General features: G+C 38.8%; 1 protein-coding gene across 3 annotated transcripts in view; it reads right to left on the bottom strand.

The window, feature by feature from the left end:
• Positions 1-17,071, bottom strand: part of Dcbld2 (discoidin, CUB and LCCL domain containing 2) — a 61,743-nt gene that overhangs the window by 21,860 nt on the left and 22,812 nt on the right. For all 3 annotated transcript variants that reach the window (XM_040750618.1, XM_040750617.1, XM_040750619.1), the window contains 2 exons: positions 14,481-14,618; positions 1,484-1,535 (listed from right to left, as the gene is read on the bottom strand). In XM_040750618.1, coding sequence (XP_040606552.1) covers positions 1,484-1,535; positions 14,481-14,618 — 190 coding nt within the window. The remainder of the gene's footprint in view (positions 1-1,483; positions 1,536-14,480; positions 14,619-17,071) is intronic.

The raw sequence follows: 17,071 nt of genomic DNA on the forward strand, positions 1-17,071 counted from the left end.
AGTAAAGGATTGTGGCAGCTTCCATGGGTAACTTTTTAGAGAGGTTATTCTGGCTTCTAGGAAGGAGAGAGATTTATAAGGACTCATGGGTTACTTGTCAAAGACCCTGGGAACTAGGTTAGGGAATCTACACACTTAAAAAAATTATAATAAAGGAGTTTCAAGAGTTTTAAGAAGGAATATCAGACTTGTATTTTAGAAAACCAAAATGCCAGAGGTGTAACTAACGGAAGAAAAGTCAAGCAAGATTAGAAATGGGAAACGAAGAAGTCAATTCTTGTCTAAGTACAAGACAAAGGTGTAAAGCAGACATATTGTAGGCAGGTGCTGAGTAAGAATACTAAGAACCCTATTACAGTCTATGTCAGTCTATCTATCTATCTATCTATCTATCTATCTATCTATCTATCTATCTATCTATCACCTACCTACCTACCTGTCATCTATTTATGAATATGTCACCTATCTATCTATCTATCTATCTATCTATCTATCTATCTATCTATCTATCACCTACCTACCTACCTATCATCTATTTATGAATATATCATCTACCTATCTATCTATCATCTATCACCTACCTACCTATATCTATTTATGAATATATCACCTATCTATCTATCTATCTATCTATCTATCTATCTATCTATCTATCACCTACCTACCGATCATCTATTTATGAATATATCATCTATCTATCTATCTATCTATCTATCTATCTATCTATCTATCTATCTATTGAGCCCTAGCCTATCTGAAGAACAGTTGATAATGGCAGGGAGAGGGAGAGTTACTTACCTTTGGGAATTTGGGCACTGGTATGCTGCTCATGCCCCAGGGGATGGCCACTCACCCATGAGCATAAAGGCAAGCCAATAACAATTAAAAGAGGAGGATGTGATGTTGGAAGGGGGATGGGATGGAGAGTACTTGGGGAGCTCAAGGGAAGTAGTGGTGGTAGATGGGTATTAACAATATATATTGTATAAATGTAAGAGACCTTCAAAGGATAAAAATATTAAAATAAACTTGAGAAAGAACAGCTTTTCTACTTTTCGGAGCAGTGCTGCCAGATTTAGGAGACTGCTTGGCCTTCAGAGCATTCCACTAGTTACCCAGAGCCATGGCACCTGGACACAAAGGAGGGAGGATCTTGAGTTCTAGGCCAGCTTGGGCCATACAGTGAGACTGTCTCATATACTTCTACATAAAGAAAGGTAAAATAAAATTATACTTTCTGTTTTGGAGATATAACTACTACAGTTAAAGTAAAATTTAAATAGGGTAACTGAATGATTTTAATTAGGCATAGTTTGATTGTGTTCTTAAACAATGATAGCTATATATCACACTTAATATATTAACCTGTACTATAAAAGAAGGAGAATGAAGAGGTGTGCTGGAATACACACACACACACACACACACACACACACACACACACACACACACACACACACACGCCACGTGCACAAGTTCATACCTGAACTCAGGTTCCCAAATTTTAGATATATTATCCAAACAAGTGATTAAATCTAGAAAAAAAGTTAAAAAAAGCTATAAGACTTATTGATCTTACTAAAATACTATAAAATAATATAAAATTGTATTCATCTAAATTTCAAAATATTACTACCATACTTCACAAATTTTTGTTAAACAGTTTCTCTCATTTGATGTATCCATTTCTGGTGCTGTTTTCTTTAATATTGCTTTTTACTACATCACCTCCTGAAGTCAGAGATCATATCTAGTACATAGAGAAGTAGAATTTATACATTTCTGAGTGGTTTCTATAAAATACAACCCTCAAAAACACAAAGAAAAATATTTTTGGTTATTATGACTTAAAATGATCTTATTCTGTTTACAAACAGAAAACAAAACAAAACCAATGGCAAAAAAGGTAAGTTAATTCTAGAGCTCTAGCTTTATTTCAAAGTCTTATCTACTGGTCCACAATGGGACCAGCAGTATCCACATTTTCTCGGAACTCCACAGATAATAAGCCTTTTGTTGTAACCAATGCTCCACGGAATCACTATGCACACTCAAGACATAGTGCACTAAAGAAAACTTAAATTTAACAAGTAAGTGGACCAAAAGATAACACATCTCTAATTAAAAACCCAGCCGTAGGCACATAAAAAGCAGCTTTAACTTAAAAAACACTGAGCATTTTCCCTTCCTTGTCTTAGGACAGAATACAAAGCCCAGATTGTGGCATGTTACAGGGTTGGCCTTGCTTCACTTTCAACCCTCCTTTCGCAGTAAACGTTTCTCACAACCCTGGCTCTCTTCGGCATCCATAGACATACACTCTCCTGTATCCCTGGCATGCACTCTCTTGCATCCCCAGGCACACCCTCTTCTGCATCCTGAGACACACACTCTCCTGCATCCTTGGGCACAAACCTCTTCATCCCAGGGCATACACTTATGTACATCCATGGGCACACAGTCTCCTGCACCTCTGGACACACTCTCCTGCATCTGTGACTTCATACTCTTTTTCGTATTGGGGCACAAACTCATCTATATCCCTGGGCACACACTCTCCTGCATCCTTGAGTACATACTCCTGCAACCCTGGGCACACATTCTCCTGCATCCCTGGATACACACTCTCAGGCATCTGTAGGCTCATACTCTTTTTTCATCCCAAGGCATACACTATGCTCCGAAGCTTTTCTATTGCTCTCAAAGCCGAGCTGACTACTTGCTAACATCACAACTTGACTGCCATTTCCTCAAAGGAGCTACCTAGCCTTTCACATGTGAAATCCCTTTATTCTCACAAAGGGCTTCTATTTTGCTTGTTTTAACGAACATATAATTACACATATTCCTAGCATAACTTGCATCATGAAGAGACTAACTTGCTAATAGAATTATAAAATAACAAGCAATATTGTTTTCTAACATCTAGTCCTTGAACAAAGAGTAGAGCTGTGTTTTAACTTTTCTGGAATTACAGAAATTAGGAATTACAGTGTGGGGTACACAGGAGACTTTCAATATACATTTATCACTGAATCTCTGGAAGAACAAAGTTTCTGTTTGTTAGTATGTTTGGCTACATCCAGTAACTTACCAGATCCCAGGGGGAAAACCTGGAAGGAGATCAGAAGACAATAACAGATAGTATTACGAGCATTCTGTTGGTTGGTTTTACCAACTTGACACAAACCTAGTCATATCTGGAAAGAGGACTCTTAATTGAGAAAATGTCTCCATAGGGTTGGCAAGGAGGCAAGTCTGTGGGGCTACTGTCTGAATTAACAACTGGTAAGAGAGTCCCTGTCTACCATGAGTGGCACTGTCCTGATGCAGGTAGTCCCTGGGTTTGTAAGCAAGTAAGATAAGCAAGCAACAATTAGCAAACCAGTAAACAGTGTTTCTCATGGCCTCCTCTTCAGTTTCTGCCTCAAGTTCCTGCCCTGACTTCCCTGGATGATAGACTACAACCCATAAAACTAAATAAACCCTTTCCTCCCCACGTTGATTTTGGTCATGACATTTTATCACAACAGTAAAACCCTGAGATGCCTTTTAAAAATTTATTTACTCTACATCCCAACCATAGTTTCCCCTCCCTCCTCTTCTCCCATTCCCTTCCCTCTGCCCCACCCCTCCCACCCCTCTGCCCCCCTAATCCACTCCTCTGTTTCTGTTCAGAAAGGGTCAGGCCTCTATGGTTATCCACAAAGCATGACATAACAAGCTCTGGTAAGACTAAGCACCACTTGTATCAAGGCTCGGCCAGGCAATCCAATATGAGGAATAGGATCTCAAGAACCAGTCAAAGAATTAGGGAGGCCTTTCTACCAAATTGTTACTACATAAACGCTATATTAATAGTCTCAGAAGCAAGCCCAGGATAATCAACTATTTCATTTTGCTACTGAAAAGAAATTTTTTTATTTACTATCCAACTGAAATAAGTCTTAAAAGACCCTGAATGTAGTGGTCAACAAACAGGAAAGCAGTATTTTGAGAACAACTTGTAGAGATCACTATGTATGCACCACTGCAATTTCAATGACTTAGTTTGTGTTTTAGGAGTTCTCCAAGGGGGTTCACTACCACTTAGTTTATTCACTAGGAAGGGCAAGCCAATAGAATGGTTTGCCTACCAACCTTTGCACAGCATCAGTGGGAATCAATTTTTTTTGCTCTCTTGATCTAAAAAAAGAACTTCCAACCTCTAAGATCAGAAACTTCTAAAATTTCTAAAATTAACAGCTCACCATGAACAATACCTGTGTGTTCCAGTGTGGCATTCTAGCTGCAAGGTGACTGCCAGCAGCTTCTACTACCTTCAGACCACATGTCTAATGGTGCTGGAGCAGAAAGTCCAGGCAGGGCTTACACTGCACAGCAGGCCATGCTAATATGCAAATATTTACCTGGATCTCAAAGAGCTCCTGAAGAAGAAAATAAGAACCCAGAGTGGACAACTCTGAGAGCCAAGAAGACTGAAGGCAGGAAAGGAAAACCATGAGTACAAACTCTGACATTTACAACTCCACGAAGGCAAATAAAAACCACCAAGTTAAGGATTTAAGAAGTCATGTGCCTTTCTTAAAAGCTTTTCAAGGAAATCACCTTCCAGAAAACTGTTATTATAAAGCTCTCAATGAATAAGAAAACATCCCAGGCAAGGTGAGAAAGGTTAAAAAGAATCCATCTGCCCCCCACCCCCAAAGATTCTGACAGCAATGAATGGGAAGTTATCATGATGAATGGGATAGAATTAAACACAAGAGTCTAGAGTTAAATCTTCAAACTTATAACCAAGTAAATTTCAACTGTGGTGTCTGGATAATACAATGGAGTAGTATGCTAGTGAGGTAGTCTTTTTAGTAACAATGTTGGGATGACATGACATCCATGTCCAATGATATATCCATTCACAAAAGAACTAGTTACCCACCTCACATACACAAATATTAACTCGAAGTGAAAAAAATATAGGAACTAATGCTGCAGACCTTTAAAAAATATAGGAATAACTCTTGACGTTGGATTAAGCACTGATTTCTTAAATATGATGAAAAGCACCACAATCAAACTCAGATAAACTGAAATGATAATTAGAAATGCCTATGCTTCAAAGTACAGTATCAAGGAGAAAGATGGCTATAGGGGTTGAAGGAGAATGTCCCCCACAGTCTCTGGTATTTGACAACCTGGTCCCCAGGTGATGACACTACTTGGGGAAGATTTAAGTGGTGCAGCTTCAGTGGAGGAGTATGTCACTGTGGATGGATTTGAGATTAAAAACCCTCACCTATCTCCATTTTAATTTATCTGTTTTATACTTGAAGTTTAAGATGTGAACTCTCAGCTTTCTGCTCCTGCCACCAAGCTGTCCCCATCATTATGGGATCTTACCCTCTGGAACCATATGCTCAAATAAATTGTTTCTCTGTAAGTTGCATTGATCATGGTGTTTTTTTTAATCACAGTAATAAAAAAGCAATTAATACAATGACACACAAATTATTCTGGCAAGTCATACATCTATTAAGTATATAGAATCAATATCAAACAGTATTAAGATGTAACATTTAAAGCCGGGCGGTGGTGGCACACGCCTTTAATCCCAGCACTCGGGAGGCAGAGGCAGGCGGATCTCTGTGAGTTCGAGGTCGGGCTGGACAGACAGCCTCCAAAACAATACAGAGAAACCCTGTCTCGTAAACCCCCCCCCAAAAAAGATGTAACATTTAAAAGGCAAATGTGTATCAAGCCATTGGAATACACTTTGGCTCTAAAACCAAAGTAGTACTTGTTATAAAACAGAAGAACTTGGCAAATATGTAGCTAAAGCCATCAGTCACAAACATCCCAAACTATAGAACCCTTGATGATGTGTCCAGAATGAGTATACCCAGAGACTAAGACAAGAAGTGAATTAGTGGTGACAAAGGGTGAAGGGAGTTAAAAGTGATAAGTGGAGACTGACTGACAGTAACTGTGGGCTATGTTTTAGGGTGATGAAAATGTTCTCAAACTGTGGCGAGAATACGATATTCTGAAAATTCTGAAAAACTGAATTACATACTCTGAGCAGGAGTATCATACTGTTTTGGAATTAAATCTTGATAAATTTATTATAAAACTTAAAGATCATAAGAGATAACCATTGACTTGAATATATACCACATATGCATGACTGGATAAAATAATGCATAGCAAAGAACCATGGTGGGCAATTCATTCAGTTACTCCCTCAGCAAACATCATATATATAAACATGACCAGGTAGTATTGTAGGCATTAGTGAGAAGACAATCAGACAAAAATATAGAAAGTACACCTACCTCCAAGTGGGAGAGGATAAGAGACGATATTAGTATTAAAAGTAAAGCAGACAGTGATAAGTACTTTAGTTAAGTAAAGGGAGAAGTTAGGAAAAGTTCAAGACTTGAACTTTTAAGAGTTATGTCCAGTATGGACCTCACTGCAAAGGTGACATGTGATTACAACTCTAACTGGGTGAGGCAGCGAGGGTATATGGATCTGAAAAGAGGTATGCATGGTCAGCACTTATGAAGACACAGTAAAATGAAGTCAGACAAATACTAGGTAGTTGAATCCTAGAGGGTCCTGGAGGCAAGGATGTTTGACAGTGTACGATGGGAATTTCATTTTAATAAAATCACACTGACCTGGGGCTGGAGTGATGGCTCAGTGGTTAAGAGCAATAGCTGCTCTCCCAAGAACTTGGGTTTAATTCCCAGCACCCACATAATAGCTCACAACTGTCTATAACTCCAGGGCCATCTGACACCTTCATACAGAAATACATGCAGGCAAAGACAAATGCACATAAAATAAATAAATATCCTTTAAAAAATAACACTGACCACTATATTGAGAGTCTATTTAAAGAGGAGAAGGGTAGAAACAAGGGTCAGAAAGACATTTGTTATCATAACTGAGGTAAACACTGGTAGTGACTTGAACTACAGTGGTTAAGAGAGGAGCTGCTGGCATGTAATCAGATTTTCATATATATTCCAAGAATCGGCAGATGATTGGGGATTTGGGAAATAATGGTAAGATCTTTGGATGGAACAATGTGAAAGACCAATGCGTATGTAAAATATTTAAGATTACAATAATAAATACTGATGTGAAATCTACTTGCTAATTCTGTAACACCAGAACATCAGTGTTCTATTAGAAGGGCAGACAGTGTGTAATTAACTGCATTCTTAGCTGAGAGCTTCTACATGGGACTTTTCTATAATTTTTATCTAACACTTAATATATACAAAAGCATATACACACGTTATTACCTAGCATGTTATTTTTTCCTCCAGTGCTCTGGGCAAGAACACCTCTCAGGGTTCTGAGACAGCATCGACAGTGACAGTTCTTCACTAGATGTAACAGTAGAATCTAAGCCAGATGGAAGGTAATCTTAAATCCCATAAATATAAGCTCTGTTCTTCCTCTAACTCTGAAAAGCAAGTCTCAGATGTCTAATGATACTAAGCATCCTATTTTTCTAAGACAACCCAAAATTTAACAATATTGTTGTCTTGATACAGCTTGAAAACTACATTTTAAAATTTTTTCTAAGGATTTATTTATTTATTTATTTACTATGAATACAGTATCCTGCCTCCATGTATGTCTGCACGCCAGAACAGGGCGCCAGATCTCATTATGGATGGTCGTGAGTCACCATGTGGTTGTTGGGAATTGAACTCAGTACCTCTAGAAGAGCAGCCAGTGCTTTTAACCTCTGAGCCATCTCTCCAGCCCCCAAAAATATATTTTAAGTACAATTTACAGAGAACTTTGTACTGGTCTATGAAAATTTATCTGTATGTATCTCAAAAATCTTAGACTGACCTATCATACATAATACTGCAAAAATAACTATTTTATATGTCAGCAAATCATTTAATATAGTAGCTTCTGTCATAGAAATATTTGATTGACAGGAATGGCTGTTTCTGAGATGGTGTAATTTTGAACTTTTATTTAGATTTTCCCTAAGTTATACTGTTGTGAGTTCTTGATTGAATTGCAAAAAACTCCCTGTAGTATCAGTAACCATTATATAAAACAGTCTACACTTTTAGTTGTGGTATGTAATATCTCATACAATTGTAATAATTTCTTTCTATAGGAAAGGAACCTAAATGTAACAAAACATCAAGTATTGCTCCTAGGTGATTTACCAGAAACCAGAAAACAGGAAAAAAGACAACAGCTATATACTTACAAACTGTAGTCTTTCATAGTCTCTAGAATTACTTAAAAGGGCCAACTTCCCAAGCCTGAGGGAGTCCCCTGGTATAGCAACACTGTTTCAATAACCTTAATTCCCAGTAAGTAGAAATTTTTGACAGATACAAGAGGGTGTGAGATACAACTGATTTCTTTGATGGCTATTTAAAGGTGGAGATTAAATATTAGGCTTTTACTAGACAAATTATGGTGATACCTGTGGAAACAGATTCCACAGTAGGAGACTGGGCACATTTCTGTGATGAATAGGAAGGTTCCTTATCAGCAATGTAAAGGATGGCTAAGTTGCCTAAACAATTACTCATAGTTAGGCTGGATGCCTTATAAGTTTAACTGCATCAAATGAAACCCCCCTCTATTCCTTCCTACACACATAAGATATGTAAAAGCTAGCAGGCTTCTTTTGTGACCTACACAGTTTCTAGGACACAAAACAATGCATAGCATTTAGCAACAGTGTAATTAGTGACTGTTTGGCTTAACTAAGCATAATACCTATGTGGTTCTTTTTTCATAGAAATTCTAAGGCATCAAAATCCCCAGCTACACTGTAAACAGGATGTTACACTTCAGGTTGTTTCTATGTCTGCTTAGCATAAACATCATTCCCCAGGATGAACTGTTTTTTTTCTGCTCAACGATGTCAACAGATTAATTCTGTTTTAAACTCTCTCTCCACAAATCTGGTGAAATCAATATGCTTGTTGTAGAAATAATACCAAAATAATCATTTTTCAGTATGGTATTTATATAGTATCCAAACGACTGTGTGTTTGCTTTCACTTATTTGTAAACAAGGGCACATTTGAAGATAGGAATACAAACAGAAACTTCATCAAGAATCAAAGTTTTTGAATATGTGTCAGATACAACAACCACAAAAACTAAAAAAAAAAAAAAAAACAAAACAAAAAAAACCAAAAAACACAGCCTGGAAATTACAAATGGAAATGGGGACAAGAGCCGAACCTGACACAAAACAGATTCTGTATTGTCACTGCAGACAAGGCAGCAAACAATCTGAAAAATTCACACCCTAGATTCAAAACCAAAAACACTCCAAATAGAAGAAAAACCTAATCAGCAACAGAAACTCACACTCTATTTGAAAAAAAAATCTATTATGCTTTATGTGTCACAGTTACATATTGTGACATAAGGTGGGAGAAATGGAAAATATTTGCAAAAATATGTAGTTAAAGAAAGAAGCAATCAGAAAAATTTTATGACATTGGTGTTGAGTCTAAAAATACTTCAACATACTGCAACACTGACCCTCAAATGGGGTGTTTTGAGGCCCAGCTGTTCAGAAGTCTCAGGTACACTGTCATCAAATTCTAGGGTGGAGGCAACAAATGAACATGTGTTTGGGAATTCACACTAGAAGCAACACACATATCCTCACTGAATCATCCAATGTCACAAGCGAGTGACTATTTACTGCTTTCCTCCAGATAAATAAAGGCAAATTTAGACTGTCCACTCTGAAATTCTGAGTTGGTAGGACCGAAAATAATGTAGTATTACCTTTAAAGTTTTAATTCAATCTTTTCTAAAATGTGCCTGCATTATCAATTTCCAATCCTGGCTGTATATACCCACCTACACACCAGTTCTGGAACACAAGACCATTTTGAAAGATTTGAAACTTTGAATAGATATGTAAGCTCACTGCTATATAGCAAAGATGTCTAAAAGCCACTGTTGAGAACCCTTCTAGAAACTGGCCAGGACTGAAGATATTCAAAAGCAAAAATTTAGATCACATGTCTATGAAATTCATTTTATTTTTCAAGTCTAATGAAATACTGTTTGTGATTGAATTTTATGTGTAGGAGTGCTTTTCCTGCATGTATGTATGTATGTAATCACATGCATTCCTGTCCCCTTCAGATCTCAGAAGAGCGTTGGATCACGTGGGACTGGAGTTAGAAATATTTATGAACCACTGTTTTGGGAATCAACCTGGGGCTCTCTGAAACAGTAACAAGTATTCTTAACTGCTAAGCCATCTCTACAGCACTAAATGGTGTTTTTAAATTAAAATTTATTCATGAAAATAGTAGCATTTATTATCAAGCTTGACTGAAAGCCCTGAGTTACTGAGCCATGAACTCTGAGAGTGGGGCTCTCTCTCTTTTTCCCTCTCTGTCTCTCTCTGTCTCTGTCTCTCTCTCTCTTTCTCTCTCTGTTACTAAAAGCAGCAGTAACTCAGTTTTTCTCTATAGACTATCTTCACTAGTGTTTACTAATATGTTCAGGGTATCTCAAGGGCTCACACATATCTCTAAATTTTCAGAAAGTCCAGCTGGGATTTGATGTGATGATGCCAGGTACAGTCGTGATGCCGTGGTGGCTTAAATGACATGTCCCCATAGTCTTGGGTAGTTGAATACTTGGTCCCCAGTTGGAGATGCTGTTTATGGAGGTTTAAGAGTTGTGACCTTGGGGAGCTATGCCACTGGAGGCAGGCTCCTAGGGTTTAAAGATGCTATTTTGACTGCCCCTCCCCAGTTTATGCCTACAGCAACCTGGAATTGTGAGCTAAAATAGACCCCTTTCTCCCTAAGGGAGGGGGGAATGTCAGCTCTCAGCTTCAAGCTCTAGCTGCCCTATCTCTGCTCTGCCATCATGGACTCTTTCCTTGCCCTTCTGAAAACATACACCCAAATAAACCCTTTCTTCTCTAGATTGCTTTAGCCATGGTATTTTATCACAGCAACAGAAAGTAACTAACACCACTCTCTCAGCTTGCTGCGCCTCCGTCTTGATGCACGTCTGTTTGTCTGCCACTGAAGGGGGAAATGGGAACCTGGGTTTTTTTTCCACAGTGGATATAATTCCTTTTTTTAATCTAAAAGAAAAAAATGGAGAGAAGGACGGGCAATTCTGGCTCCCTGGTAATTAAAAATACCAGGGTAGGATAACACCCCATGACATTTTCAAAACAAGAAACGGAAGCAGAAGAGGATGCCAGATAAAGGCCCCAGTAAGACCAGGTTCTGATCACTCTGGGCGCCATTCAAGAGAACTTCACCACGAGCAAAGAATCCTAATTCTTTGAAATGTGTCCTTGTAGAAGGTGAGTGTGACTGTAATGTCTTTACATTACTCTACTATTTGTATCATATTACCTCCTAATGTAATCATCCTTTGTCTGGTCTCTTCTAATATCCTCCTCACTGACTTTCCTACAAGTGTGTAATTTCTATTTCATCTACCTTTCAGAGAGCAATGAAGCCTAACCTATAAACAAAACACAAACCTAGTCAGGTCACTACACCAATCGAGAACAGAATATGGAAGGGACTAGAACTTTGCACAGGCTCTGAATCAAAATAATGAAATCACTCTGTCTTATACAAAAATGTGACTCTATACACACAATATATAACATACAATATATGCAGCATATAACATTTAACACTAGCAAGTCTTTGTGGGAGTTTATAAGAAACTCTCACATTTTAATCCCTATTTCTATAAATTTCAACTAGACCCCTAAACTAGGGACATGTAGCAACAATCCTTCCAGATATTTAAGGAATTCATAGTGGCAGCTAAATTTCCTGGATGGAAACAGATACCTCAACCGAAGCTAAACAGCCTCTGAATAAATGAGTTACTAGAAAAAAATTGTGACTGAGAGGCCACCCAAGAAGCAATAAGAAATTCAACCAGTGTTTCCTAGAATGTGTCTTAGCCGACTAAATTCAGTCAAATTAAACACATGTTTGATGAATGGGACAGGGTATGGCAAAAAAACATGACTTCAGAAGTCGGTTGGGAAATGAGATTACTCAAGACTGTCATTTTGGGAGATGTTAGTATCAAGAAGTTCCTAAGGAGCCTATGTCTAATTTGAAATAGATTTGTAAGTCTACCATGTGCCGGCTCTGTAAAATCACTGAGAACATCTGAGATTCTGACTTGATATCACTACCAGTTCTTTAATGAACTTTAATGTAAGGACATAAAGCCACCAAGGGAGAAACAACACAACCCATGATTTGAATACCTAAAGTAAAACACCACCTTCTATAATGAAACTGCAGACATTTATTTCCAGGAACTGCACTTAGTTAAGTAGTGAGGAGAAAACTGGAAAATATAAATCAAAATGCAAATTTAAACCCAAGAAACTTCATGTAAGTACAATCACCTGTTCATTTCTTAGCGTCTCACCTGTCAACCTGAGGTACCCACGGCATGTGCTGAAAGGAGTGATAAAACTCTTTCATCTCTGTGTTGTCTACACCACGCATTAGATGGTGGGGGGAGTGCAAATGTGTATTCACAATTCGGGGCAGGGGACACCATGAGTGCCTCCTGTGCCGTGTCTGTGGACAACCCCAAAGTCAGAACTCACAGAAAGGCGTGACATGGCAGAAGCAGGCTTATTTTTGTTTTAAGTTTTGGGTTTGGAAAGAGGGTCGGACTGGCCTCAAAATCTGTGAGCCTCCTGTCTTGCTTCAGTTTCCAGAGTGCTGGATTAGAGTGTGTGCACCCACACCCAACCAGAAACCCATTGTAACTGAGGGCTACCTAGTGCTACTTACTGTGCATGAGAACAGACCACAAAATACACAACAAAACTCACTCTAAGAGTTTTATTAGTATAGAGTGGGAAAGGGAGAGGGGGTGTGCACAGGCCTGTCTGGAAGAAACGTGATGAGTGAGTCTACTTTTAAAGGTTGCTCAACCCCATTTGTATAGGACCTTATGGAGCCACACCACACATGCACATACGTTACATAAGGCCCTGGAATGACTAGGAGTTTTACCTGAATGCTGATGGCACATGTGCAACCAACCAACCCTCAATTTTGCCTGAATGCTGATGTCACACATGCAGCTGACCCCGGAAATGCTGACACCTGAGATGACTTAAGCATTTGCCTGAATGCTGATGTCAGACATGCAGCTGACCCCGGAAATGCTGACACCTGAGATGACTTAAGCATTTGCCTGAATGCTGATGTCACACATGCAGCTGACCCCGGAAATGCTGACACCTGAGATGACTTAAGCATTTGCCTGAATGCTGATGGCCATGTGTGCAGCTGTGGTATCCCATACATGTTGGATTTGATATAGTGCCCTTCCCATGCCGTAACTATGTCTTAATTTTCCTACTATGTCAAAACATTATCTGTTCATTTAACCTTACACCTCTAATTCTTTTCCCCCACATTATTTCATTCAAGTGAGTTAAACATTTCTCATTGTCTCTGAGCATGTTAGCATCATGTCTTGTCCATGGTTTATAAACCAAGAGAAAGTACACTTCCTTTCAAGTAGGCACAGCCATTTCCTCCATGTGCAAGTGCTAACGAAGCTTTGAGGGAAACAGTGCTCATCTCAAAGTTACCCCAGCATAGGGGGAGAGCTTGCTTTGCCTTCAGTCGTTCCCAGAGCCCAACAGTCTCATACCTAGGAGCATCTTGATGTTTCTTTCACTTAAACAGCTTAAAGCAAAAGCTAATTTTTACATTTAAATAGTCAACTTATAATATTTACTGTTGAACGTAAGAATAACCATCTAAATGCAAATGACTGTTTCCATAATCTTTCCAAGAACACGACTTGTGAAATGTCCTCTTCACAGTGCCTTTAACAAGAGAAGGAATACAAGTCACAGCAGTAAAAGCACATGAGAGATTTCATATAGGTATTGCATTTCCTGTTACAGTCAACTAAATTTTGGATCCTATTCTACTTAATACCCTTGCTTTTAACCCCACGCCCCTTTAGATCCTAACATTAACAATAAGAAGAAAACTTTATTACATTCTGTCTCAGCACTTCTCAGGGAACTCTTGGCCATATGAGAGCCAAGTCTTTGTAAACAACAATACAGCCTTTAATATAAGATTGTAATATTGTAACTTGCAGATAATAAATCTAAATTGATACACTTTACTTCAACATTTCACAGATATCTTTTAGAGTATGACAGTTTGTGTTTTGATATTACAACAGTGAAACGTTAGTATTTCCTTTACCAAGGAAAAGAAAGAACATGGACAGAAGTTAGCGCAGTCACTGTTTAGAGTGCAGACCCTGATCTCTCTGGTCTCTGGTACATCGTTAGCCGTGTAGTCTTCCTGTTCGACTCCAATGTCAGATCACAGGTATTTGTATAATTTCCTTCATGCTGTTAGAAAGGACGGAAGGTGGGAGCTACAGAATAAAATGAAAATTACCTTGTTTATCTATAACTGAGTACGAAGCCAAAAATCCTCGTCCAGAAGCATGGATTCCACTCATGAACAGCACTGTGATTTCACTGCCTTTGGACTCAATTGACTGATTCATTTGTAAACCTAGACCACAGTATTTGCCTAGGAATGAAAAAAGCATGCATATGTTGTGACTCTCATAAAGTCAATATTTATAATGTTTATAACAATACAATATAAGAAAGTGGCTACTAAATTGATGAAAAGAAATTAGTAAAACTTTGGTTAGAAAAATCATATTATTCTGGAGGAAAAACTAAATGACAAGTGATAAATATTTAAATGATTCAAAAGAAAAAACAGATTTTCACTGAACTTAGAGATTCAATCTCTGTAAAACACACACATATACTCCTCAAAACAATAATGAAATAGTTTTAGAAGCAGGCATTCCAGACAGGGTGATAATGCAAGTAAGTGATTAGTCAGCAGTGTTCTCACAAGGCTCCTTCAGTACCTCCTAGATTCCTCACCACAGCACATTCCTCACGGTTTCCTCAAACTGGACCCACTCAATGGGCATGCCGGGAATTTTTGATAAGGTTTGAAATTTCTAGACCTGGATTTCAGTGAAGCCTGTGCAGTTTCATATGTACTCAAACTCAAAGTAGACATTTTAAAAATAGGCTAATTTTGTGGTATGTAAAACATACCTACCATACCTAAAGACAATGTTTTATTGAGTGGATTTATCAGATATAAATGAATGAACTATTTTTATACAAAGATAAAATAGACCACAGAATTAGATACTGTTTTGAGGTAAGAGACTATTAGAAAACTATCCCAAACCCCTGCTCCAACAACTGAAAACTGGAGATCATGCAGATAACTTGATCACCTAAACTGACAACAAGTTAGTGCGGAAGTCAGTCCAGAGCCTTTCTTTTTGTCACAGAATGATTATTGTATCCTCCCCAAACTCTAATGTTGAAAACCTCAGTCCTACTGGGATAGTATTTTAAGACAGGCCTTTGGTAAGAAAACGGCGCTGGTAGTAGAGTTCTCATGACAAAATCATACCTTTAGAAGAGGGCTATACTGAGGGGACAGGAGAAGATCACAACAGAAACCAGGAAAAGGCCCCTGCCACAAACCGAATCTGTTGGCACTGGACCTCAGACTTGGAGCTCCTAGAAAGTTGAGAAATGACTATCTGATGTTTAAGCCTACTGCATACTTGTTACACTAACATAAAGACAATACACTCTCTCTTTCTCTCTCTCTTCCCACCTGTTCTTCTCACATGCATTACTCTCTCCCTAGAAAGGGAGCTGACAATGTTTTGAAGCAGGACTCTGAGGGCCGAGTGTCCAGTGGTCTCCCTCCCACATTGCCAACCTTTGACTTTTCCCATCACTAGCATTACCCTTGACTAAACCGGCAACCATTCTGGCTCATCTTTAATACACACTGCCTAAAGGTGTAACAATGCTACCTTTGTGTGCCTTAACTGCATTATTTCTAAACCTACACATGTGGATAACTGCACCCAGAGTCATAAATGGCTTAAAAGAGCCCTTTTATCATTATATAGAACTTTTCGGAAAAGATCTCAAAAAACAATAGTTACACCTGAGTGCTATGTCTGTGAAACGTAAGTCACTCTTCAGTTTCCCTCCTTGCATAATGGAGCTTAGGAAGGAAGTGGAACCACTAAAGGGATGACCTAGGGAGGGAGCACAGCATCTGACTACATACACTGGAGCTTAGAGGGAAGTAGGAGCACTGAAGGGATGAGCCAGGGAGGGAGCATAGCAACTGTCTACACACTGGAGGGAGGCAGCGTCAGCTTAAAGAACGTTTACTCTTAGTTCATCAGCAGATAGATTTAGGGACAATCTTTCAAAACCTAGAATAGGAACACTTCATACTCTAAAGCAAAATTAGAATTCTCAAATGAAATGCTTTGAGTATTTATCGCTGAGCCCTGGATATCCAGGGACTTCATGACAAAGGTAGGGTGTGGGACTTGATGATAAAGAGCAATGGGCATGGTGCTACCAGTGCCCCCTCAGAGCAAATGCACAGCGGGGGCCTCTCAGGCCGAGCGGGCCACTGTGTGGTCACTTCTTAAGAGATATGTAGCGCACACTCTCATTAAATAGCACCCATCAGCTTGAAGAATTCACCGTTCCAAGCTCGCAGGTTTGTGCTCAGACGTCAGAGTGTGGGGCATTCATACAAGTTACCCCCCTTTGGTGGCTTAGTGTACTCCCTTTGAATGAAGAACAGGTCCTAGAAGGATCTCTCTCACACTGTGCTTGAAAAGCTGATTTTTAAAAATAGATATGTTTAGTATGTACACAGGCCAGAGGAGGGCACCAGATCTAATTACAGATGGTTGTGAGACACAATGTGGTTTCTGGGAACTGAACTCAGGACCTCTGGGAGACCACCTAGTGTTCTTAACCACTGAGTCATCTCTCCAACCCTGAAAAGCTGATTTTTAAAGAGATTTAGCTTTAGTTTTATCAGCTTGAACAAAGACCCACCTTCAGAAAATAGATTTTTTAAAAATAGAAACTGGGTAGCTGTTGTGCACACCTTCAGTC

Source organism: Mesocricetus auratus, unplaced genomic scaffold (genome assembly GCF_017639785.1).
Source record: "Mesocricetus auratus isolate SY011 unplaced genomic scaffold, BCM_Maur_2.0 Super-Scaffold_100008, whole genome shotgun sequence".
NCBI classification, from domain to species: domain Eukaryota; kingdom Metazoa; phylum Chordata; class Mammalia; order Rodentia; family Cricetidae; genus Mesocricetus; species Mesocricetus auratus.